The sequence below is a fragment of the Propithecus coquereli genome, unplaced genomic scaffold, assembly GCF_000956105.1.
Source record: "Propithecus coquereli isolate 6110/MARCELLA unplaced genomic scaffold, Pcoq_1.0 Scaffold39, whole genome shotgun sequence".
In the NCBI taxonomy this organism is placed as follows: domain Eukaryota; kingdom Metazoa; phylum Chordata; class Mammalia; order Primates; family Indriidae; genus Propithecus; species Propithecus coquereli.
In genome coordinates, this window is record NW_012149618.1 from 5,042,449 (window position 1) to 5,069,411 (window position 26,963).

General features: G+C 43.3%; 1 protein-coding gene across 1 annotated transcript in view; it reads right to left on the bottom strand.

The window, feature by feature from the left end:
* ALK (anaplastic lymphoma receptor tyrosine kinase) overlaps positions 1–26,963 on the bottom strand; it is a 702,002-nt gene that overhangs the window by 297,222 nt on the left and 377,817 nt on the right. The window contains exons 6-7 of the mRNA XM_012652436.1: positions 24,474–24,497; positions 20,290–20,299 (exon numbers count right to left, since the gene is read on the bottom strand). Coding sequence (XP_012507890.1) covers positions 20,290–20,299; positions 24,474–24,497 — 34 coding nt within the window. The remainder of the gene's footprint in view (positions 1–20,289; positions 20,300–24,473; positions 24,498–26,963) is intronic.

The following is a 26,963-nucleotide window of genomic DNA, read 5'->3' on the forward strand; positions in this document are numbered from 1 at the left end:
CTTCTCTCTAGATTTGTTTTCTTTCTTGAAGAACTACATCCTTTAATATTCTTTCCATGAGATCTATAAATTATAAACTCTCTCAGTCCTTATAAGTCTGAAAATATCTTTGTTTTGACTTTGTTCCTTAATGATACTTTAGATGGCTACAAAATTCTAGGTTGATGACTCCTTTTTCTCAGCACTTCAAATATATTAGTCTACTATTTTCCAATATTTTTGTTGCTAATGACAAGTCATTCTGATTATAGGTAATCCCTTTTAAAAATATTCTATTAATACTAGCTTTTCTTTTTATTATCTTTGATAATCTAGAGTTTTGCTATAATTTGTCTAGGAGCAGAGATATTAATAATTCTGTTACATACTTAGAGTGAATTTTTTATCTAAATAGTTCTGCCTTTCTTCAGTTCTGGAAAATTCCCAAGTATTGATTCTCCTTCATCTCCTCCGCTCTCTTCCTCTGACACCCTGTTAGAATATGTTTAAGAGCTTCTCTATCTTCCATGTCCCTAAACTACTTTTTCAAAAATTTAGAAAATCTCTGTCTCTCTCTGCTGCATTCTGGGTAAACATTAATCCACTAAACTAATCCACCAATTTTCCATTTGAACAAGACCATTCCAGAGTTTATCTCACCTATTGAGCGGATACATTTTATTTTGATTTTATTTTCAATGACCATCTTTTTTATTTCTAATATTTATAATTGGTGCTTTTCCATCTCCACCTATTATCACTTCATTTCAGCCCGCTTTTGTTTCATAACTTCTGGCTCTTTTTAAACAAAAGTTTTCCTTCATGCATCTACTTGAGCATATCTCAAATGTATTCATATTAAAGTTTATTCAGATTGGCATAAAATTTTGCTTAATCTGAAGGGGACTCATATCGTAAGGATTGATTTTTGGCTTTCTTTCTTGGCATGGTTTTATGTTTTTGAATTTTACACTTGAAGCCCAGGCTCCTTTCGAGTGACAGGTATTTGTTTACAGGTCCTCCCCTTCTCCAGCCGGGCTCCCCCCTCCAGCGCCCCTCCCTGTCTACCTGGTTATGTTGCCTCTCTATGCTTGCTCCTCCCTCAAGGTCGGAGCCAGATTCACTCTCTGGGCAGTTTGGTTCAGTTCCTGGTCGGTCACAGGACATTGTTCCCAGGAATGCAGCTTGCTAAAAACAGTAGCCTCAGTGGTGTCTTTTCAGGCTCCTTTGATGGTTGGGGGAGCTTCTTTCCTGCGAACCCTGGCTGTAAGCGCCAAGCCTGGTCCTGGCCTTTCATCTTGGCTGGTCACCCTTAGAACTGTGTACCACACAGGGGCCGAATTCCTGGCTGTATGCACTACTTCCCACCCCAGAACCCAGCTGGCCTGCAGCCTCATCTGCTCATTCCTTTCCATTTCTGTCCTGGCTTTGAGAGATGGAGACATGGTGCCTGTATTGTTGAGGTCAATTAAGTAATTCACATGTTATCTCTCCTTATGACATATTTAGAGCAGGGGAGTGCAAAATACACCATCTTGCTCAAAGTCTAGATTTGCCAAAAAATGACCCAGGTATAGTCACCAGGTTAATAAGGGAGAATCTTGTTTTCTCTGGGGTGTAAGAGTCAGTGTATATTATGTTATCTCTTACTCCTTAAAATATAATAACCTAATAACCTCATACAAGTACCGGAAGGACATAAACTATGGTTCTCTATCATTCTATGCATTTCTAAGACCCAGGAGACTGTTTGGTATGAAATGAGTGTTTCATAAATGTTATAGAGAAAACGAAATAACCTTCTCTGGGCATTTTTCTGAACCTTTCTGATAATGTTCTTAGACTGAAATTCAAACATCTACCCCCTGGACCATAACTTTAGTGTTGCACATAAAGTCAGCACATTTTTAAGATCAATGATGTCTTGAAGTCAGCCATTAACTGCAAAAGTCAGAGCTGCTTAAGAGAGATATAGGCATGCCCTGTTCTATAACAAAGGAGCAACACGGAAAAATATTCATTGACAAATATCCTACCAGTAAATTAAAAACAATAAGCAAATACCTTCAAATTGCTTTCACAGAGTGTTTTGTTTTTCTCTTTGAAAATTATTTATGAGGGATAATTTACTGATACTGTTGTTACCCCCAAATTATATACCCAAGAAAATTAAAAGCGCTACAGAGGAGGAAATAATGAATAGTAGCATTTAATTAAAATCAAAGTGGGTATAATCAATGCCTGTCTAATACAATAATGAGTTTAATTTAATTTTCATTTAATGGGGAAAAAATGAAGTTTAAATCAACTGTCTATGGAATTCAATGGCAGCAATTTCAAAAATGTAAGTTTTTCTAAAGTGGAGTCCTAAAAGAATAACAACAACAAAAGCAATGCCAACTAACTGATCGGTATCCATTTTCCAGTAGAGTTAGTGAGAACAGTTTCCTCTAGTAAGCAGGACTATGCATTTTGAGCTTCAGGAAAGTAGAATTAATTAAAAAGCAATACTCTAACTTTTTGAACTTTAGAGTCATCAAAAAAGTAGACAAAATTGGATTTTCTAAGGATTGCCAGTTTGGGATCCTGGTCCAGAAGGGACTGAAATAAACAAATTACCATGTTGGGGAGCTTGGTTGGATGCTCCCTACCAGATTTGTGCTGCAGATAGGGCAGCGTTTCAGCATGAGGGGTAGAGAGGTGTGGAAAGGAACTCCCATATCCCTGGACAGCTTTCTGTGGCCATGCAGCTGATGGAATAGGAGTGAAGTTAGACAGTGAGATGGGATTATTTTCCAAGTCCCAGCTTGGACTTTGTGGAAAGGTGATCACACCCAAGTAGGATTGTGCTATTTATGAACTCCAACCTTGGAGGAAGAAAGGACTCTACTTGAGTTAGTTAATCCGTGAAAATGTGAAGTGAGAGGCAACCTGATAATAGTGTCCAGAATACCAGATTCAAGGCTAGAAGTCCTGTCTTTGTAGCTAAACAGCTCTGTGGCCTTGGGCAACTCAGTGGCTTTGAGCCTCCACTTTCTAATCTGAAAAAATGGGGTTACTGGTATCCATCTTGCCCTGTCTCACACAATTTTTAGATGATGGGGAGAAGACATTTATTTAATACCTGCCATGTATGAATCACCTTATGGGTAAGAAACATAATTACATTTAATTTCCTGCCCATTTACTCAACTAATTGTCATTTTACTGAGACAGAATCAAGGTCACAGATGGGACCAGACCCAGAACTCACAGTTTATGCATCTCCCCCTTCCTGAAGGCGGCATAATATCCTACGCTTGTTCTTGGAGCTCAGCTCATATTCAAAGGCGGAAGGGCCCAGTCTGGTTGGAATTACTTTGGTCTTCTCTGCTCATCTCATTTTCTTGGGTTGTTATTTTTTTTCTGTTGGACTTTTCCAATAGTTACGCTCACATGCACACACGCGTGTGCACACACACACATACACATACACACTAACACCCATCCACATTCTGTCTGTCCTATTAGACTCAATAGCAGCAGGGGTCACCTCATATGTAATTCTAGGTAACCCCAGAACAGTTCTCTGGACAAAGCAGGAGCTATTTAAATATGCCCATGTAAACGAGTAAATTATTTGCATTCTTTTAGAGTTGCAAGCTGTTTTTCAGGCAACTGACAAGTTCCTATTATTTACTTCTTAGTACTCTGTCACCAGGCTCTACCAGGTGCTTACTTCTATATAAGTAGTGTTTCATCCTGCTGTTGTATTCAGCAGAATATTGGGCTCACTCCCTAACCCCCAAACTGAGACTCAAACACTGATGACTCACCAGCTCTCCTAAACATCTAATTAATCACAGCAGCACTGGAGCAGAACGACACTAGTTCAGGGTGTGTCAAGCAATTCCCCTGGTGTGACTGATAGCATTGGTGCTGTAGAGTTGGCTTAGGCCAGAGAAAATTGGTAAGAATCCAGGTAGCTTTCATAGTTCTATTTCATAAATTTCACTGAGGTTGGTTGAAAAAGCAAAGAATGGGAAAAAAATGATGTCTAGCATTCTTTTCCTTTATAATTTACTCCTGATCTCCACCTCTCATTTAGTAATGATGATCTATGGGGAGAACTTCAAATTGTTCCATCCCAGTGGAACTCCATAACCACAGTGCACATTCAAAGAGTTGAGAAGATTGGAAGTGGGACTTAGCAGAAAGAGCAGTTAGTTAAGCACTTTTGATCACAGCCTGATGTTTCTCCAGCTGGGAAGGCTATTGTCTTTGTCTAAGCTTGTTACTTTGGTTTCATGGAGCAAAGGAGACGGTTATCACTTTATTAGCCAACTCAGCACCACCAATCACTGGGGTAGTGAACGGGACCACAAGCTCTAAGAAGAAAGAAAAATCTACCAAAGGAGGACGCAAAACTACTCATTGTCAGGGTTTTAAAATAGTCCACTTAAAGTAGAATTAGAAATGAACAATTAACTAGAGCAAAACTATGCAAATGAATATGCAAAGGAGATGAAAAGAGACTGTAATTATTTATTTATATGTTTACGTCTCATATCGGCTTGTGCATTTCTTGAAATAAGGTCTGTATCTTAGCTTTTTTGACTTTCTATCCCCTAGGCTTGGCATTATGCCTAGCACTTACTAGATGCTCAATAAATGATTAATGGCGTTCAATATTCTACAAGTATGAGCTCTTCCAAAGATGTTATATTAATCTGATGTTTGATACTGCCCCAAATAAAAAAGCATGACGACTATGTTATCTGGGGCATGATGGAATATATCACGTGAACTGCACCGGGATGAGACATGCTGGAACCTGGACCCCAGAAGCTTATTCTAGGCTGAAGGAGCTATCTCCGGTGCCGAGCCCAGGAAAATCCTGGGATCTGGTATCAGAAGGATATGTTTATAACAGATAGCTGGTTGTACAGGTGATCTTAAGGGGTAGTGGCTCCACAGAAGAGAGAAGCATGTCAACAAGAAAACCAATAGCAGGCAATGCTCATAAGTGCAGAAAGGTTGGAGCTCTATAGGGAGCAGGCACATGGTTGTTGCACCACATCCTGGCTAGGACACCAAACCCTGAGCATGGGGCAGGCTCTTGTCTTACAGGGACTAGGGCGTGTGTCATGGGTACATGTACCATGGAATAAAGCAGAAGCCAGGTATCATCCCTGGAGACAAGCACAAAAGGCCAGAGCCGGTAAGGCAGCAAGTATGCCTTGATGCCAAATCCCAGAATACTAAGTGCTATCTATCTATCTATTTATTTATTATTCCAGGGTATTGTGAGGGTACAAACATTATAATTACACTTTATGTCTTTGCCTCACCCAGGTGCAGGTTAAAGGCTTTTTAAAATGCCCCTGCCACGTCAGAGTGGGAGCTAGAGATGGGGGAGGGGCTGAGCCTGCAAGCAACAGCGTCACACGACCTTGGCCATGGGCAGAGGAGGGGCTGATACTCAGCCCGGCCTGCCTAGTAGAGTCAGATGGTGTGTTAATACGTTGCTCTGGATCATTTTGTAGCATTCCAATAATCTGCAAGTGTTCACATACCAGGCCAATGTGGGGGAGAACAGCATTTAAGCACTTATTATTAATATATACTTAGGCTGGTAGTTCTCAAAGTATGGTTCCTGGATCATCAGCCATCAGTATCACCTGGGAACTTGCTAGAGATGCATATTTCTAGGCCTTGTTCCAGACCTACTGAGTCAGAAACTTGGGAGGTTGGGTTGGGGATGGGGGGGGTGCGGAGACAGCAATTCGTGTTTTAACAAACGCTTCTGGTGATTCCAACACATGCTCAAGTCTGAGAACCACCATAGTGGATGACATCTAAGTCAGGTGTTCTTAGTCTTTGTGGATGTCATGGACCTCTTTGACAGTCTGGTGAAGCCTATAGACTCCTTAGAATAATGTTTTCAAATATGTGGAAATATAAAGGAAACCAATTATACCAAAATACAGTTGTAAAAACGTCATGCTATAGTAATACATGTGTTTCTTTATTAACACATTAAATAACAGTACTTCATGGCAGATCTAATAATAATTGTCATTTTGAAGTAGTGATGTGCTTAAGTGGTATTTCAAGATGTCTGCAACAATCTTGTGATTTCTATTACGACAAAATCACCTAGACCACTAATACTGTAGTAGTAGTAAATTCATTGTCTACATTCACAACTGAAAAATACTAAATTTCAGTTAGAAGTGGTCCAAATAAAAATGTAATTTTTTTCCATCCAAGTCCATGGACCCCTCAGTTCTATCTGGGGTCCTCTAAGGATCCATGGCCCCCTAAATTAAGAACTCTGCTGTAAGGACTTAATAAACATCACCTTATTTTATTCTTTTAACAATATTATTCTTAATGTTCCCATTTTAGGAATGAGGAGATTGAGGCTCAGAGAATCGAAGAAACATATCCAGTGTCATATGTAGCTAGGACTTGAGTTTAGGTTCAATGTCCCTGTAGAATCAGGTTCTCCTGGCTGATCCATTAGTGTCTTCCCAGTGCCTAGAACAGGGCTGGGTCCATAACATGTGCTCAGTAAGTATTTGCTGACTAAACGAATGAGTGAATTCAATTGAATGAAAGCCCAGCCTGCCTGCCTCAAAAGTCCATGCTCTTCCTACTCCCATCCACCCTGTGTTATCATTAAAAGCAGACATCCAGCAAGCAGGAAAAGGTAAGCTCAGGTGCCTCATCTGCTAGGCCTGACAACTTAGTTTGGATTCTAAAAGTGATGTCTGAATACACATACCGTGAGCAACGTTATTCCATCAAAACTGGAAAAACAATTCAGCAAATTGAGGAGAGGAGCATCTCAGCAAGGAGCACACGCCCCTCTGGTTTCTCTTGGAAGCAGCTGAGCTTGTTTCTGAAACAGGTTGTTACTTTAACTCAACATGTATCCTTCTTTAACCAACAAATTAGTGCCAGCAGGAGAGGACAAGAAAGCAGAGAGTGACTAACAGGGCAAAGAACCCAGGCTCAAGGAGAAACACAAAACCAGGAAAGAGAGACAGAAGGGTTTCTCCTCCTCTGAGCAAAGCAAATGTTTCTCAGGGGCTTTCCATAGATGTCTAATGTTCTTAACAAACCACACTTAATTTAATTACCTAAAAGGTGAATTGGATGCTGGAAATTCATTTACATAACAGCAATTCTAATGCTTATAAATTGCACAATCAATTAAGCCCTTAATAACAAATGTATAGGCTGTAAATGAAATATCTTATCTAGTAGGATTAATCAGAAGCTAATCATGAAAAATATCACCGTGGGTCTGGCTCAAAGAATATGCCACAGTTACCATTCCAAATTACAGTATTGCAGGGCCTGCTTTAATAATCAATCACATTAATCAGCAACACTATATTTAATGTGTTTCCATAACCCCTTCCTTCTGAATCAGAGATTCATTTATCTGCAGGTTGTGTATTCTTGCCATAACTGGTCATCAACTTTGTTATCGTGTTAACAAGTGCGTACATGGGTGCGTATTCCGTGGAAAACATGGAGCTAGCCACTGCGGATGCACTGAGAAATAAAACAGAGTGCCTACCCTTGAGGAGATAAGGGACAAGGATGTAAGTCCTTGTTGGTTCAGGTCACAGTTGCTTAAAACGAGTGAGAGAAAGTGATTAGGAGTGGGAAGAGAATCAAAGCCTAGGGAAGGGTAAGCCTCCACATCCGCTGCAGGGGACCCTGTGCAGTGCTGGGTAGCCTAGCGCCCGGATGTTTCTGGCATATAGTAGGTGCTTAGCCCAAGTTTGAGGATCGATTTCACTTTGGTCCAGTAGTTCTGTCTGATAAGAATGAAACCAAGAGTATAGATGGGGAACTGCCTCCTGCTGTATGTAAATGTTCTTAAAGACGATTTTTGAGAGCAGATGTAACATCAAGGGTGTGGTTGTGTAAGCTCAGGAAGTAACCCAAGGCTGCCCAGTTAAGCAGATGCCAGTTGCAGATTAGATATAGGTAAGTGTTGTGATTTTAAAAATCAACTTCATAGTGGAAATATTGGCATAGATCCTTGGCCAAATTTAAAAACAGATTTCTAACCAGATGGTTTGAGAGTATTTAGAGAAGAAGGCAGGGATCATTGAAAAGCCACTGTGGGTAAACTCAGATTCAGGGATGCCAACCAATCTCATTTTCCCTTCTGATAGGCTTGGCACTTGGCAGGCTGAGGAATGCAGTAGAGAATGTGCATCTCATTTCAGCTTTTGATGAAATCTCCCCTGCTATGCTTTTGAGTAGTAAGATAGGTGTGGATTAATTGATAACAGTATTAAGTGGATTTACAGTTACTTGAACATTAATAGCAAGGAGTGCTATTGGAGATGGTTAGATGTGATTAGTTATTTGGGGTTTCCTGGATCAGCGCCTGGCACCCAGAAGATGTGGAATAAATGGCAGATTCATTTCTATTATTATTTGTAGTAATAATAGTATCAAGAGGATAGTCCCAAGCCTTGAGGTCTTCAGACCCGGTATGACTTCAGTCAGGGTCTCTCTGTTCATGGTGAGGGAAAGCACAGTTAAAAATACCTGGGCAGAGATGTGGGAGAAACCTCTGAGGAGAGGTGGATACTAACACTGAAGAGAGCACAGTGAATCAGAGGGTCTTTAGAAGGCCCACTAAGTGTGGGGCCCTGAGATCTTTAAAAACAGCAACCTTTCCCATACTCACAGGTCTGTGTTGTAGGATCGAGGCAGTGAGGCTCAAAGGGCTGTAGGGGAAGCGACAGCTGGGCATGGCCCTGTCTGCCTGGGTGCCTTGCAAGTTAGGCCCCTCTGCAGCTCCAGGTAACCCAACCTGGAACATAAAGGGGGTGAGCTGGAGTAGGTCAAGTCCTTCTCAGACCTAAAATCCCTGGGTTCTGTGTCTGCCTGGCCTTGAGATGGCATTACAATGAGATCCTTTGGATGCCTCCATACTCTTCCTCTTTTTTTTTTTTTTTGAGACAGAGTCTTACTCTGTTGCCTAGGCCAGAGTGCAGTGGTGTCAGCCTAGCTCACAGCAACCTCAAACTCCTGGGCTCAAGCGATCCTTCTGCCTCAGCCTCCCGAGTAGCTGGGACTACAGGCATGCGCCGCCATGCCTGGCTAATTTTTTCTATATATTTTTAGTTGTCCAGCTAATTTCTTTCCATTTTCATTTTTAGTAGAGACAGGGTCTCACTCTTGCTCAGGCTGGTCTCGAACTCCTGAGCTCAAACGATCCTCCCGCCTCAGCCTCCTAGAGTGCTAGGATTACGGGAGTGAGGATACTTTTCCTCTTAAGGCTGGAGTCCCAGCCTAGTAAATTCCACGCTATTAGGAGAAGCCCAAAGCTCTTTAGAGACTCTGTGTGTGTGTGTGTGTGTGTGTGTGTGCTGCGTGTAGAGTATCTTAGTTCCTTGCTGTTAGATCTCAGTGGGAAGTATGTTCTTTCTTTCATATATTTATTCATTCAATAAATATATTTTGCTCACCTGCTATAGCAGACTGTGCTTTATGACATTTTCCCAAGGTGCTAGCATGTTCTCTATTCAAAAAAATAAAAATTCTTCTAACATATCTAATATTTGGCATCGTGAAGAGGATAGGGTGTTTAATGTACATTAAGTTCCCAGAGCTGGGGTGGACTCAGGGAGTGTGCTGGCTACCTCCTGCCTACCCCCGGGTCTGCTCTCTGCCCTTCCTCTGCCTGCTTTGTGCTGCAGTGAGCTGAAGGTATGGCGTGCGTCCTGGCTCCCTTGCTTTCTGGCTTCTGATTGGGTTTGGCCCGTGGAGAGCATCACAAGAGATCAGAGGGAGGGAGGAGAGTGGTGTTGGGATATTTATTTCTCTAGTCCCCTTCCTGTGGCATTGTGGTGTGTCCCTGAGCAAAGGTCACCACTCCTCTGAAGACAGCCTTCTCTACAAAACTCTTCTCCCTCCAGATTCTAGCAACCATGCCTTCCCTCTTCAGGACTGGGCTAGCGATGGCCCATGGTTACTAGTTCTGGGACACTGCGGTAGCCCTGGTGGTTTTCTTACCCCGCCTACACCTTTGTAAAGAATCTCCCTCATTAAACTCACCTCAAATTGTCCAGTTTGAATGTGCCATCTCTTTCCTCATGAGACTCTGATTCATTTTGACAGAGGAGAAAACTCAGGAAGTGACTTAGTCAAAGTTACTCAATTAGAGAGAGCCAGGACTCAAACTGGAGAAGCCCACGATGAAAATATAGAAAATTGACCCAGATTTTTCTGTTTTCTTGTGTTTGCTCTTTTTTTTTCTCAGCCCCTGGAAAAGGCTGTCAGGAGGTTTCACAGTGTAATTAATTATGCTGGCACATCCAATGAATGGAGCTATGATTTAGCAAGTCTACTCGAGATGTTGATAAATTAAATAATGAAATGCACATTCTAGGTTCAGTTAAGAGAATCCAAACCTAGTGAAGGAAAAGAACACCACCTCACATTCCTTTTCCAAAAGAGGGAAGATTTAAATAACTCCTGGTCTGAGACCCTGTCTCCCTTACCCCCACCCTCTTTCCCCATGTCAGTTCTCTGCTCAGGAATCTACTGTAGCTCCATACACAGGGATCAAATAAAATAACTTAGCTAAAGTATAAAATGCAAATATAAAAGTATAAAAGTATATAAAGTATAAAATGCAAAATATTAGTTATTCAATCTATAAATACCTGATTTTAGGACAGCATGTGCTTATAAACAGCCTTTTTCTCACTGCCTATTATATCGGATTCAAGCTTGTTAGCCCAGATTTTAAGGTCCTGTAAAAACGTACACGGCTGTGCAGCCTGTCCTGCGCAAGCGCGCCACCCCCGAGGCATTCACGTCACAGAGGCTGTAGATCTTCATGTTTCTTATGACAATTTTCCAGAAGATGGTGGTGGAGTGACTTGCTCTGTTAAAATTGGTATATTATGACAATTTTACAACAGATGAAAGGAAAACGTCTTAAGGAAGAGATGCCTTTTCCTAATATAACCTTCTTTCAGCTTCATACAAAAAAGCAACTATATGAGTTTATGGCAGTTCTTTAACTTAATTCTGGCTTTATGATCTAATCAATGGGTTTCCCTTGGAATAGAAAAGGCAAACATTTGTCACAGGTGCCACAGCACTATCTGCCTGTGGAAGACCCTTTCTCACCCAGGTAGGGTGTACCCTGCACCATGTGCCAGGCACCGACGGCCAACCAAGTGGGTTGGCATGCCGCCGACACCCATTTGCTCTCACCGTGGAAGAGGATTGTCGTAAGGATTTCAAGACGGTGAATCTACAGCGCCTGGAACCTGGTGATGGTTGTTGTTACGTGAGGGCACAAAACTTCTGCCAGAGCTCTGTGGATGTTCTCCATGTCCCTGCGTACCCCTCCCTCCGTCAGCAATGCCTGGCTCCCTCCTCGCCACCGACCTATGCTCTACCTCAATTCATTGCTCAAATATGAACAGAGCCCTGGTCTGTGTCAGCACGGTACTAATCCCCGAGAGCACCAGAGCTCCCCTCTGCACTCCTGTCATTACCTCACTCACCTCCCTTCTCTCCTCTATTAGCCTTAGCCCCATGTTCCGTTGCTCTCTACTAATCGGCACTTGATGTCATCTGTGACTCTTTGCAAAACTCTTTGCAAAACTCCTTGTAATTCTTTTGTGTGTCTAGGTCTTATATTCCTATCAAAAGGGGAGATCCCTTGAAGCCAGAATCTTTCTGTCCCTTTTAGGTTCAGTACTTTGCTCACATGGGAACTCCACAAACCATATTGCTTTGGTCATGTAGGGGGCCTTGAAATATAAGGCAAGATCATTTTTCATAAGTGGTCCCTGGTCACCTTTTTCATCTGAGGCTAAGAAAAGGAATATAGTCATCAAATGATTATCGCTCTCCTGATCCAGAAAGTAAATTTAATATTTTTTCTTTCTTCTTAAGTCCAAGAAACACAAAACTAATTGAGAGCTCTGGATATCATTATACTACTACCACTTATAATAAGTAATAATAGTATAAGTCAAAATACAATTTCTTATGCCATTACTATTAACTTCTTTAGGATTCATTTCTTCTCCACCCCTCTCATTTGGCCAAATGCATTTCAGTAAGTGCATATGGGAAGTGAGAGGATGATAAAGAATTATGGTTTCAGCATTTATTTCATGCTGTCCTAATATTGCAGCTATAATCCTTCCAGATGAGATGGCATTTTGGCTGTGGGTGATATGATTAATGTCCAAATATGGCTTGAAAAGTGGGAGGGGAAGAGGGGAGTTCCATTCCCCACCCCAGCCCAGGTTGGGGTGAGGGGAAGATATCCTTCATTAAGTGCCAGGCTATTTAGGCAAGGAAACACACCTATTGAGATAAATATGCAAAAATAAAAATGATAGTTTTGAAATGTGACCTTTTCCAGGAATCCGAAGCTTGTAGGGGTGTGGTATTTGGGTGGAGGGCCTACTAGATGTGGAGGAAATTTCTGTGTCCTGACTTCTTCATCTGTAAAATGGGAGCACTGGTACGGCTACCAGTGACACCTCCGTTGTCACAAGGGTTGAAATCAGGGGTGCAGGTGCAGTCGTGCAGCTTGTGTCCTGCACTCGAGCACCTCGCCGAGGGGACCAGAGGGGCCCCCAGTCCAGCTGGGCTCCACTTGCCAGGCCGTGGCCTTTCGCTCATTCATCTTTGCTCATTTGCTCGTGTGTCTGCCAGGAGCACGGGACTTTTCTAATTTACGAGAAGGAACTGTTTGAGCTCACAGCCGCCCTGATTCAGATGAGTATGTGATGACATGGCCATTCGGCCAGGGGCTTTCACTTTTTCCTAATGAGTGTCTGTTCGTACCCCCAGTGGAGGCACTGGGAGTCGGATCATCATTATAATTGAGCACAGGCAGAGACGGTGGCGTGAAAAGGCCAAGGACGCAGATTCACAGGAGCGCAGCGTTTTGAGCTGGAAGATCACCTACTCTAAACACTCCCATTTTGCAGAAAAGGGAGCACAAGACCCAAAGTAAATGTCTCTTCCCCTCCAGAAAGGAAAGGTTTAAGTCTTATTAGTTAAGTGCATGAAGCTGGCTGGTGGCAGTTGGAATGAGACCCTTGGTGGCTCAATGACAGTCCTGCAAATTAGAAGCAGGAGTTCTCCATTCCCAAGATGTATGCTTGTCACCTGGTTTTGTGGCATTTGAGAATCCAACACCTGAGTGACTACTGCTCTGGCCTCCTCCCCGAGGGTCTTCTACTCTCAGGTTGAGGGCTGACTAGTGTTACAAACACCTGGAGGTGGGACACTTTCCTCGCCCCACATCTCCCTGACGCCGCCATCTGCAACCCTCTCTCATGCCTCCAGCCTGCCTCTCATCCAGCTTGTTCACCGTCATTGCTCAGACCACAAACCCCAGGCTCCAGCTCTCCTCCTCCCACCCTCCCTCGCCTTTCCCGCAGTGAGCCCTTCCATGAAGTCCCATTTCCCGCCCGCCCCTGCCTTCCTATGCCTCAGGTGTCTCCCCCTGAGCCTCTGGCTTGCAGCAAGCTCTTTCTCGTTTTCTCCTTGCCCACCAAGTAAACCTTCCACTTCCCACGCCCCTCCCTTGTCCCCACCTCGTCACCCTGCCATCATCACTGGGGACATTTCAACATCCCCCCCGCACACTTGGGTCTCAGTGTTCCTTGACTTAGCATGGATGGTGCCCACTCCTGCTCAGCAGAGCTCTCCTTGGACCCTTTCCTCCCACACAGTGGCTCTGTCACTATGGTTTCAGACACTAAGGTTTCTTGCTGGCCACTGTTCCTTTCCTTTGTCCTGGGCTAGCCTCTCTTTGTTCCGGAACCATCTCTTCACCCTCATCATGAACTCCAGTCTCTGACTTCTCCACATCCTCATAGCTCCCCTAGAACCTGACTTCCTTGCCATGTGACTTGGGCCTCCTGGACTTTGGTGTTGTCCATGTCTTGTCTAGCGTAGGCAGGCAGGTCCCTCTGGCCTGCTGCTGGCTCTGTCTTGCCCATCCCCACTGGGCAAGTCTCCCCTTTGCTCTCTTCCTCCAGGCTTCCATGTCTCAGGGCCCATGCTCTCCTTCCACACACAGGGCTCTGATCTCAGCTAGATCCAATTTTTACTCATCTCTAATTTTCTCCCCACCACATTCCATGACGCCAGCTCCAAACTCCAACTGTTCCCCAGTGTACTCTTGTCTTCCCACTCTCAGCACTTGGTCCTGCTTCCTGCCTCCCCAAGGAGACAGGGCTATTCACTGGGAGCCCTTCAATACCTTCTTCTCCACCTTTTTGTTGTCCTGCCACCTCTCCATCTTCTTATCCTGCCCTTTGCTTCAGAGGGAGAAGGACTCCCTCAGCTCATCCCTCCCAGCCATTCTAGATCCTTCTGGAACATCCCTCCTTTTCTTTAATCCTTCTGTGCCTTGCTAAGTCTTCCTTCTCTCCCCTCCACTGATCCCTTTGCATCTCTACCATTATTCTCTTTCCTTTACTATCAGATTTCAATGTCTCACTCTCCACTGCCCTGGCATTTAACCCTTTGCAGCCTCACCTCCATGCCCATGATTCACTGGGGATATTCTGCAAGGGTCTCCTGTTACCTCCTGCTGGTCAAATCCAAAGGTCTTCGGTCCACCGCTGTCATTCTCAAAAGGGCCCTCCTTTAACCTCTTTTTCCTTTCTCTTCCATGTCCCTCATTGGCCTGCTCTGCAAACTCTGACTGCTCTTTTCTTGGCTGCCTTTCCTTGGAGCACACCCTGGAGTGTGTCCTCAGCACTACCCTGTGCCCCTGCCCTGTGCCTCCCTTGTCCTCCTTCCCCGGGAGAGCACAGGTCCTCACCCACGGCCCACTCTCTGTGGAAAGCTCACTGCATCTCTCTCTTCAGGCTCTCTCTGGACTTCTTGCCAGCCTTTTTTCTTTCTTAAAGATTTTTTTTTAATGGTAAAATATACATAACGTAAAATTTACCGTGTTAACCATTTTAAGCATACAATGCAGTGGCATTATATTCATTCTCATTGTTGTGCAACAATCACTCCCATCCATCTGCAGAATGTTTTCCATCTTGCAAAACTGAAACTTCAATAAGCAATAACTCCCCATACCCCTCTCCTCCCAGCCTGGGGCAGCCACCATTCTACTTTCTGTCTCTATGAATTGACTACTGTAGGTGCTTCTTATAGATGGAATCATACAATATTTGTCTTTTTGTGTCTGGTTATTTCACTTAGCATAATGTCTTCAAGGTTCACCCATGTTGGAGCATTTTCTTCCTCTTCAAGAGTGAATAATGTTCTATTGTACCATATTTTGTTTATCCGTTCATCTCTCCATGGACGCTTATCATTTAACACATTTTCAATGAGCATCTGTTTGCCAGGCCCTGTAATAGGCACAGGTACACACTGGAAAATAAAACAGACATCGTTTCTGCCTTGTGAAGCTTGCAGTCCATTTAGCCAGTCCACGTGGCTATGAGTTGCAACTTCCCTAATGTGAGTCCCTTGGATGTACAGACCATTGCTGGCTCCTTTTGTGGCCCAACATCCCTAGCAGAGCTCTGCACGGAGTTAACGCCTAGTAAAGATGTGTGGAATGGGTGAATGAATGAACCCAAGGAGCACTTGTCAATAGATCAGCTTTATAAATGCATAACTTCTCTTGAAAGCCTTCTCTAGAAGTTTAATCCCCCAGAGAGTATTTGTAGTAGAAGTTACCTCAAAACACAGCATGGATCACTCCGGTTTTTATTACTGAGAGGTTCTTGTTACTCCATAAATCTTGAGTTCCCCCAATGTAAATTGCCACTGAACAAACAGAACAACGACATGGGCATTCTTTTTATCAAGGGCCTAGTATTAAGACAGATTAACTCGGAGGGAACAGCACCGGACTGGGTATCTGCCCCATCCCTCATTCTTATTGTGATTAATGAGATGGGGCACATATTTTTTCTACTCTGCCTGAAAACATATTGAGTTTATGCCTCATCCCACAATGTTAAATATTGTCTTAGAATTACATTATCTCTTACACAGATGGATGGGCCCCGTGCTGTGTGTACTGCTGACAGTTTCTTGAAGTGGAACTAGGATTGGTGAGGGAATCATTCAGCCGTGATTGCAGCTGGAAAGACGCAGAGACCTCCAGTGATACTAGAATAAACAGGTACGCAGTGAATCCCAAAGTGAAGGATTAATGCAAGGATGCAAGATGCTTCAGATCAAGAACCAAGGCAGTAAGAGGTACACATGTCTTTATGGGGGTCAACTAACTAGCAACAATGCCATCTTGAAGAAGTAGAAATCTCAAGGGATTGTGTTTTCATATTTGTAGTTTGAGTGCCTGAGTAAAGACAATAATTATTTTTTAAATGAGCGGATTTATATTTTTCAAACTATTTTTGTATTTACCATTTTATTTTGTTCTTAAACTAACCTTATGAGATAGATAAGTAATACATTATTGTTCCCATTTTACAGGTGAAGAAACTGAGACACAAGTAGCATTATGAGTCACTTGGGTTACCAGGGAGCTGGGATTAATAATCTGGTCTATTGAATTTATATCCAGGGATTGCTCTTCCACTTAATTCATTCATCTTTTCAACAAACAATTCATTGGACAACTAATAAGCTCTATAGTTGATTGTAGGTGAAGGTTAGTGGGGATAGAGAAGGCATCTCTTTCCTCAGGGAAATCAGATCCTACAGAGGATATGAATATGAAAACGATACTACAACAAAGGTTCCAAGAGCAAGAATAGAGGCACACAGAAGTCTGGGAGATGTCCTTTGCTTGGGGAAGCTGGAAAGGCTTTGGGAAGGGGGTGACATGCCCATCAGAGGGGTTTTCTAGGGAGACACTGAGGCTTAAGGATCCCAGCCTGGGGCATGCACACCTATGGGGTTGGGGAGGGGGCCCAGGGGCCTGTGGCCTTGCAGACCCTTGGGCATCACACATCCAGAATGTGCTGTCTAAGGATGGTTGAACTATTCTGGGGGGACAGTGAGTTCCCTGTCACAGGAGAAGTTCAAGTAGACTGGTAAGTTCTTGGCAGGGGGCTTCAAACATCAGCTAGGAGTTGTACTAGATGGCCTAACATCTCCTTCCTCCATGGGTCTCACTCCCCTCAGGTTCTGTTGAGCTTGGGAGGGGCTCCATATTGGGTCGGGCACTCCTGAGATGACTGGAATGCCATTCTGGGTAGAAAAGGTTGAAGACACTGGAACTTGGCCCCTGGCTGTCTGGGGCCCTGTTTGTGGTGGCTGTAGGCTTCAGGGAATTGCTTCGTATGAATAAATAGGTACAAGGCAGCCCAGAGACCTCAGTGGCCACCTCACACATCAGAGCATTCATGGAATGGCAGAGAAATCATCATTGTAAGAGGCCAAAATCAGCACCATTCAGCTCTTCCTATAATATAAGGTGGGTGCTGTTATATTAACAGCATCCCTAAAGAAAACTCAATGAGAGATTGAGGCGATTTCAAATGCAAAAGGGGGGCACATTAATTGAAAAACTAGAAAGTAATTTTGGTTTGGTTCCTCAGCCAGCAGCAGTATCCATTCATGGGGCAAGTGGACATGGAGGAAAACTCAGCCCTCATGTAACGTAAGTGGCTGCAGATGTCGTAATAAAACCCATGTGGACGCAGATGGCAATCCCCGAACTAATGGATTCTGGTTGCTACAGCTTTGTGACCAGCCACCCCAGAGCCAGGCCCTCCCAAGAAGCATCTCTTCTCACCCAGTGACCTTCAGGGTCAGCTTGCCAAGGTGACCATGACCAGGGGAAGGATGTCTCACTAGGTGGGCACAGAGACTCTTAAAAAGTATCTGCCAGAGACAGTTTTCTGGGGGCAGCAGGACATGGTTTCTTTTCCTCATGTACAATTCTCAGATCACGGATCAAGTTTTGGGTATTTGATCCCTTTTTCCAATTCTGCATGCTTCTTGCTTTTCTTCATATTAGTCTGCTAAACAAGTTACAACGAATACCAATTGCTTTTCCTGCTAGATAAAAGCAAGGAGCATGGAATATGACTTCTGGTGGGGTAACAGGAGGTGATTCGAGAATGAGATGCTCATGATGAAGAGGAGATAGAGGTGGTCTCAGGTGTAGACATGGTGAGTCTGTCAGGCGCTAATGCATTGGACTTTTTAGAAAATATGGGACTTGGCTTTAGAAGTTGAGCAGGATTTGGAAGGGACAGATAAGACTGAAAGAATGTTTTGGGTGGGACATTGAGAAAATGGCCCAGCTTATAGCTGAGGAAGCTGCTTAAAGTAAGAGGCAGAAGTGAAATTGGAATCCTTGTAAACTGTTTGTGGGAATGTAAAGTGACACACCACTATGGAAACAGTATGGCAGCTCCTCAAAAAATTAAAAACAGAAATACCATATGGTCCAGCAATTCCAATTCTGGGTATATATCCAAGAAAACTGAAAGCAGGTTCTTGAAGAGCTATTTGTATATCCATGTTCATAGCAACATTATTCACAATAGCCAAAAGGTGAAGGTATTGCAAGTGTCCGCCAACAGATGAATGTATGAACCAAACGTGGTATGTACATACAATGGAATATTATTCAGCATAAAAAAAGAAAGGAAATTCTGACACGTGTTACAACATGGATAAACCTTGAGGACATTATGCAAAGTAAAATAAATCAATCGCAAAAGGACAAATACCAACTGACTCTGCTTATATGAGGTACCTAGAGTAGTCAAATTCACATAGACAGAAAGCTGATTGGTGGTTGCCCATGGCTGGGGTTAGGGGAAATGGAGAATGATTGTTTAATGGATATAGAGTTTCAGTTTAAGATGATGAAAAAGTTTTGGAGATGGATGGTGGTGATGGTTGCACGGCAATGCGAATGTACTTAATACTACTGAACTGTACATTTAAAAATGGTTAAGATGGTAAATTTTATGTGTATTTTACCACTATTAAAAAATTTAAAATTAAAAAAAAGAAGTAAGAAGTGGAATGCCTTCCAGGCCCAAATCAGGGAGGAGCAGGGTTTGACTAAATGATCATTTCTGTGACCTCAGTGCTTGGGACAATACCTGGGGCTTAGGAGGGTTTAGGGTGTGAAGGATGCAGTAACGTGTTGAACCCAAACACATCCAGAGAAGCAGGAGCTTCTCAGAATGGGAGCAGGAAAGGAAGGCTAAGCTGATTGAGTCCTGACTTAAGGTGTCCCCCATAGTACAGAGAAGGGCTGCTGAAGCCACCCAGCTGATGCACCGGAAGGTCTGCTGGCCATGCCACCTGATTATAACCTGATTTTTGGCTGCCGTGCGGATGTGCCTGAAGGCAGAGTATGTACTAATTGGCCAAGGAAGGGATTCACACCAATCATTATATGTTTCATTGAACATTTAAAAATCCCACTTACAGCTTACATATGTCTTTTGTGAGTGTGGTTAGCTTGAGTCCTGAGCTTGTCTGGCCCTGCAAAACCGAAGGTCTCACCTAGACCTTGGGGAATGCACTGAGAAACAGCCACCCTGCAGGGCCCGGCTGGCTTTCTTGAGAGAGTTTCCCCCCATCGCCCATCAGATGTGCGGGGAAGACAGAAAGTACACGCAGTCCCTCGCAGATTGTTCTGGCCTCTACCCTCAGTTAACATCTGTGTGTGGACATGCATTTCCTTTCAGAATCTTGCTACCCAAAATGGTCTTTTCAGAGCAGCAGCAGCAGCAGCTGGGAACTTGTTAGAAATGCAGACTTCCAGCCACATCCCTGACCTGATCCCTGGATCAGAACATGCATTTTACCTGGATCTCCAGGGGACTGCACGACAAATGCTGAGAAGCTTGACTTAGGCCACCTCATTCAGTGTGTCCCAAGTGGGCCCAGTCCCAGGCAGCACCGGGGGGTGCACTGTTAAGGAGATGCCCAGGCTCCCTCCTGAGTGATTCTGATGCAATAGGTGTTTTTACATTAATGGAAAGGAAAAAAGATTAGAAATGGGATGTGAGTAGCGTATGCAGGAACCCTCCTGCGTGGACACACAGGGAAGAGGGAGACCCAAGCCCTGCTCTAAAAATACTCTTGCTTCTGGGACAGCAACACATAGACCACAGTGCCCGTGGTTATGTGTGGAGGCTTCTCTGTGACGGAAGCTTCTAGAGGAAAAGGGAATTGAATTTTCTGAATGTTTATAAGCAACCTGTAGTAAATTTGGGGGTATTCAACATTTAAGTAACAATTCTGGCTTTGACCTTTTCCAGCATTACTGATTTCAGCCTCATCTCTCACGGAAGCATCTTCAACACATCCCTGGCTTCCTCTGACACAGTAAATGCTTATTTTTTTGAAAATGTAGCCAAGATAGAAAGGCTTAAGGAGAACGGGAGTTTTTTCAACCCCGGGGAAGGCTGTTTTAAGCGCAAATTAGATCAGTGAAAGCTTTCTGTACTCACTCGCACAATTCCTTCCAGTCCCTCCTTCTCTCGTTTTTTTTCAATGAATATAAAGTCTGAAATCTGGAAGAAAAGAGCCTTTCTCCCTTCTAGGCAGCTCTCTCACTCTGCGTCCTCATGAATCCTAGGAACTTTTATCATGAATGAATCCTCCTTCTCCCCCGCCCCCAAATTATATAAAAATCAAGGATACATAAATTGGAGTCTACATTTCTTAACATGTCTCTCTTCTTTTGTTGCAATTTATTTCTAATAGAATGTTTTTATAACAACTAAAATAACCTTTTAGGTATGCAATTATCATGCAGACTTTTGGGGCATCAGAGAGCCAGGAAGAACAAAGGTGGGGGTGGAGAGAGACATTTAAAAAGAGAGTGAGAACTAGAGAGGGTGCTTTAGTTACAAGGCCATTGAGACGTAGTTTTTAGATTTAGCGATTGTGATCTGTTTGTGGTTCAGGTTTGGGGATTTGGGACTCAGTACTTTGCAGTCAGAAGAAGACAGACCCAGCAGTGGCTTCGGTTGCCACTCCCTGGTCCAGGACTTTCTGTGGGGTTGTGGGTTTAATGGAAGCAGCTACACAGGGTCTGGGCCATGGTGACCAGTGGAAGTGGCCACAATCCCCTGACATGCTCCTGGCTTCTCTTGTAGGGAAGGGGAAGAAGTCCCAGCAGATGTGGAAAGGCTGGGGGAAGAGCAGAGATGGAAAGCTGACCCTCCTTTCTCTCCTCCCACCTAGGCAATGAGGAAAGCCTGGGGCTCCTTTAATTAACGCCTTCATGTGCTCTGGCAAGTATGAAATGTCCCTGGTAATTGATATTCTTAAAGCCCCTTAAGAGTCCTTGGTGGCAGGTTGCTGCTATTTTAAAGCATAAAAATATTAGTCGAAGGAATCAATCTATGAATAAATCAATATTTGTTTAGCAACCACAATGTGCTTAGCTCACTGTACCAGTTGCAATGGTGTGCAAATTAAGCACAAAACATGCCTCTGACCTCGACCTGTAGGAGGTTGTGTCTATTATACAATGCTTATGAATAGGTTTTAGAACTCAGACCTGAGTTCGAATCCCATTTCTACTGCTTCGGAAAGTTGCTTAATTTTCCTCAATCTTAGTTTTCTTTGTCGTAAGTGGAAGGTAATAATATTTACTTCATAGGTTGTTACAAAGTATGTTCCATATGTACAATATTTGTAATGTGTTTAGTTTATAGTAAAAAATCAATAGCTAGTAGTGAAAGAACAGTCTCTTAGGGGAAATCAGAAACACCTTCACAAAACAATTTGTAAACAAAGACAGCATTGGATGTGGATAGACTAAGGAAACAAAGAGCACAGTGTGGCAACTTCCAGGCATTATCTGATCAGGTGGGATGCTAGAGAGTTATTTTGTAGCCTAGTTTTACAGAGTGAACAGATTGAGTTGAAGTCTCCTGGAAAGTCTTCATGAGGGAGAGGATTCACAAGTCAGGGCCCAGGAGTACCAGCTCCATCTTGTCCAGCTGTATCCGAGCTGTGCCAGTCAGACAAAGGATAGCTAAGGTGCAAACACGTGGGCTTTGGTCCTCTACCTCTCTGCTCACCACCTTATCTCTCACTAGCCCTTCACATTTAAACTCAATGCACTCAGCCTTATAGGCACAGATCACTTCCTCACCTCCTTTCCACTAATTTTACTCTCAGCTCTTTCATCTTCCCACTCTATTCTAGGTATTTTTTAAAAATCAACTTTACTGAGGTATAATTTATGTGCAATAAACAGCAACCATTTAAAGTGTACAAGTGGATGAATTTGAAATAGTTGTTACACCAGGAAACAACAACCACACTCAAAATATAGAAAATGTCCATCATTGCCAATCCCTTCTCCAGCTTCCAAAAAAGTTACCTCGCCTGTTTGCAGTCAATCCTGCCCTATTCCCCAGGCAACTACTTCCCTGCTTTCTGTCACAGTAGATTAGCAGATTAGTTTGCATTTTCTAGAATTATATATAAATGGAATCATGCACTAGGTGGTCTTTGTGTCTGGCTTCTTTCTCTCAGCATAATGATTTTGAGATTCATCTATGTTGTTGTATACATCAGTAGTTCATTTGTTTTTATTGCTGCATAGTGTTCCATAGTATAGATAAACCACAATTTCTCTATCCATTCTCTTATTGATGGACATTTGAGTCATTTCCAGTTTTGGACTATTGTGAATAAAGCTTCTATTAATTTTAATGCGTAAGGTTTTGTGTGGACATATGTTTTTATTCTCTTGGGTAAATATCCAGACTAGGAATGGGATGGCTGGGTTGTGTGACAGGCATATGTCTAATTTTTAAAGAATGCTTTCCGAAGTGGTTATACCATTTTACACTCTCACCAGCAGTATATGAGAGTTCTAGTTCCTTTATATCTTCAACACTTGGTGTGGTTCGTCTTTCTAATTTTAGCAATTCCAATTTTCCTGATGACTAGTAATGTGGAGCATCTTTTCATGTGTTTAATGGCCATTTATATATCTTCTTTTATGCAGTGTCTATTGAAATCTTTTGTCTCATTTCTCAATTGGGTGAGTACAAGTTCTTTATCAGATATGTGTATAGCAAATATTTTCTCCCACACTGTGGCTTGCATTTTCATTTTTAAAATAGAATCTTTTGAAGAGCAAAAGTTTTAAATTTTGATAAATTCCTATTGATCAGCATTTTGTTTTATAGTTTATGCTTTTTGTGTGCTAAGAAAACTTTGCTTACTCAAGTTTGCAAAGATTTTATCTTATGTGTTTCTGTTAGAAATTTTATAGTTTTAATGTTTAGGTTTATGATTCATTATCAGTTAATGTCCTAGACATTTTATTAATAATATACTCCCACAGCTCGAAGACCATGCCAATAACTCCTAGGTATTTTTCTCGAGCCCAGAACTTTCCTCCAAGCTACAAACCCTTGTGTCCACTGTATATCTGCTTGGATATTTACAAGTTTCTAAAAACTCAACATCTCCAAACTCAACTCTTTACTTTCCTCCCCATACTTGTGCCTCCTTTATGTTTGCCTGCTCTAGTTAATGGCCCCAGTCACCCAACTGGTCAAGCTACAAATACCTCCCTCTCTCTCCCACCGGTATCTGATCCATCATGAATCCCGTCCACTGCAACTTGTGCATCTGCAAGTTGGTTCACTTCTCTGTGTACCTCACTCTCTCCCTTCCCCTTGGGCTGCTGTGAAGGTCTGGGGTCTCCATACCCACCCCTACCTCCAATTCACTCTCAGTCCTACCCTTGAACTCTACATCAGCTTTCCTTGGCTCTAGAGGGAAAGATAATGATCCCAAATATTCCTGCTCAGTCATCCACTTATCTTTCCCCCCAGCCTTCTCTCCAGCCAGTCCTCTCTTCTCTTTCAGGCCCCAATGCACATTTTCCCTGATTTCCTCAAAAATTTCTTGAATGAATGAATGGAGTGAGTGCATGAAGACAAAGAGAAGGGCAACCCTGGGTGGGATGAGAAGGGGGTGGGGGTCCATGGGGTAAGACCCTGCCAAGACATGGGGACCAAAGTGGAATCATGTGGTTGTGGGAAACACATTTGTGGATTTTCCTTATGAATTGGGAATCAATAAACAATTTTCTTTCCCCAGTCATGAGGCAGACTACCAATTACAGCGAGGCTTCCATCGCTCTCATCAAATCAACCTGCAACCAGCTTTAGAAACATATGGCAGAATAGTTTCAGCATAAAAGATGCAGATGTAACTTTGAATTCTCTGATTACAGCAGCTTCTTGTTTAAAAGACAATTAAGTGCAGGCATCAAAAGGCACAGGCAAGAGGGGAAATTTCGATTAGAGGAAGATATTTTCATAGGCAATTGGAAAAGAGGGAGATTTTTTCACTTTTCTTTTGGAGCTTTTGGAAATCCTGTTCACACGGCTGAGAAAGGCCAATTCAAGACTGGGTGGGTGGGGCTGAGAAGATATCGGGTCCAGAGACCCCAGTGAGGGCTCGGCTGGGAGAGCTGAGGCAGGGCCCGCGTGCAGTGTCAGCTTCTGCACAGCAGTGGGACGCACGCGGATTAGGCATTCCCAGCTTGCCTTGGTTCACCTAGCAGTACGTTATGTGCACGTCCCTCCTCTTAGTGGTTTGCTGCTCAGTTTCACCTGTGAACAGAATGAAACCACTCCTCTACTAAGTGCACCCTGGGGATTTGTTTGGAGTGTAGCTCAGATTCTACCTCCTGGTTCCCACACCTGCTGTCAGGACGAGGCGCTGGGCAGGGATCAATCATCTCTCCTACTGGCAAAGGTTCTTCTCTCAGTTTTCTCACATGGATACCATACATGGTGAGGCTTTGCATAGGATCCTCCCTCCTAGGTCCCAGTGGTAGCTGAACTAAGAGGGCCCACTGGTAGGCAGTGGAGATGCTGTCTCATGGGGGACATGTAGAGCAGACAGTCTCTTCTGACTGGTATTTGCTCCTGTCCACCTGACATGTCCACCTGACTGGTGGTGGGGAGGAGGAAAGGAGAGGTCATGTCATAGGGTGCAGTGGTCCCTGTGGGCTCAAATCCCAGCCCTGTTCATTACTGGTTGTGTGACTATGAGCAAGTTCAGTCTCTTCATCTGGGAAATGGGGATACTAAGGTCTCCTTGCAGGACTGTTGTGAGGATTATGTGGGTAAAGATAGGTAAAGGCATTTAGAACACTGTCTGGCATGTAGTCAGTGCTATAGAAGTGGTAGCGGTTGTTATCTGCAAGCAATGAGCTGGGTTAGCAGTGAGTACGAGTTGTTTTCTCTCTTCGGTCAGGGATCCCACTGCTTTAGGCTGCCTGGCACAAAACGCATCAGCTACCTTGTCATCATCCACTTCAACTCACAAATAAGCATGACACTACTTTTGAGTTCTAATTGGGAAATATTATTCAGTCACCAAACATTTATTAAATACCTCTTCTGTGTCAGGTACTGTTTTGGATTTTGGGGACACCAAAATGAAAGCACAGTGTATGATTTGATGAAGTTGAGGCTCTAGTGGGAAAAATGGACAGAAGCGGACATGGCTGGTGAGTTTCCATGGGACTGGGGCTGTTACATACAAAAGGCCTTAGGGGCACAGAGAGGAGGGACTCTCAGGGATGGGGGCCCAGGCTGATCTCCTGGAGAAGATGCCACCCTTACGATGCTGATAATTGAACATCTCAGAGCTTCGGGACCTTCGTTATACAACTGATATTTTATTTCTCTTGTGTATCTAATGGATCATTATATCTCTGAACATATATTAAAACAGACTGAATAGATTCAACCAGCTTTTACTGAGGCATTGTGCTAAGAGCTTTCATATACATTAAATCATTTAACCAATTCTCTATGAAGACGTCCAGATTTCTTCAGAAACCAGGGTGCCAGATAGAATAATTTTTTGATGGATGGAGTCCATTACCAGTTTAGGCCATGAGCCCAGGTGATTGAAAAAGCATTAATCAGGCTATTGTCCTGGTGTTGCCACTCATTCCAATTTTTAAACCTTCTGCTACTAATGGAGATATTATCTGATATTATCTGACTCTCCTGATAAAAGAATTAGCTCATCCAATCACCACATGATCATCTGGATTGCAGCTTCGCTTTTCACCAGTTCCTGAATATTGTTTAATTCTTAAACTACAGAGTTGGCTGGCATCTTTTGTTTCTTTGTGCATGGTTTATTTTACCTCCAAAGACTTCTGGCCATGTGATTTGTGCTTAAACCTAGATGTCAGGTGTGCGTGTGATGTATGATGAGAGAGAAAAGGAACCTCTCCTCTCTGTTTCCTCCCTCACCTGCCTTTGTTCTCTTCTGAGATCAACAAGTCAGACTTAGTTTGTCCATCAACTTCCCAAATGTGAGCTTCTTGAAACATCTCACCTAGTTTAAGATCTCACCTACTTCAAGGCCTCCCTAGACGGAAGGAGAATACAACAGGCTTGGGAGGGGCTGCAGGGCCCCCCCAGGCCCCTTCTGTGCAGTCCAGCGGCAGGGAATGAGTCAGAATAGTCATGAGCCTGTCTCTCTGGCACTAACCCCAGGCCCGCTTTAACTAACGCATCTAAATGTTAATGCACACTTAAGACAACAGTGCAGCTCATACTCCTCCCAAATTGATTCATTTTGCAGTGGGCCTGATGCAATTTACTCAGTATAAAAACGTCTCTGGCAATTAGGGGAACAAAGGGGCAAAGCTGGAGAGCGAGAGGGATGACAAACAAAGCAAGACGATGTGAAAGCTGGGGCCAGAATTAAATTTCTTTTTGAATCAGACGGTTTGGGGAATGTCAGTAGCAAATGAGAAAGGCTTTCTCTGCCAGCAAGACAAACTTGAGAATTCTTCATCAGGAAGAAAAGATGCAAAGAGTCTAAGAAATAGTTTCAGTGAAATACGGCAGCAGCCTCCGTGGTTCCTAATGGTGTCAACTCCAGTGGCTGGGGTTCAAGATGTAGAATGCAGCTAGTGAATGAGCGAGCCAAGCCTAAGCTGCCTCAGTGGGTGGAGGTTCCAGATCACAAAGGAACAGGCC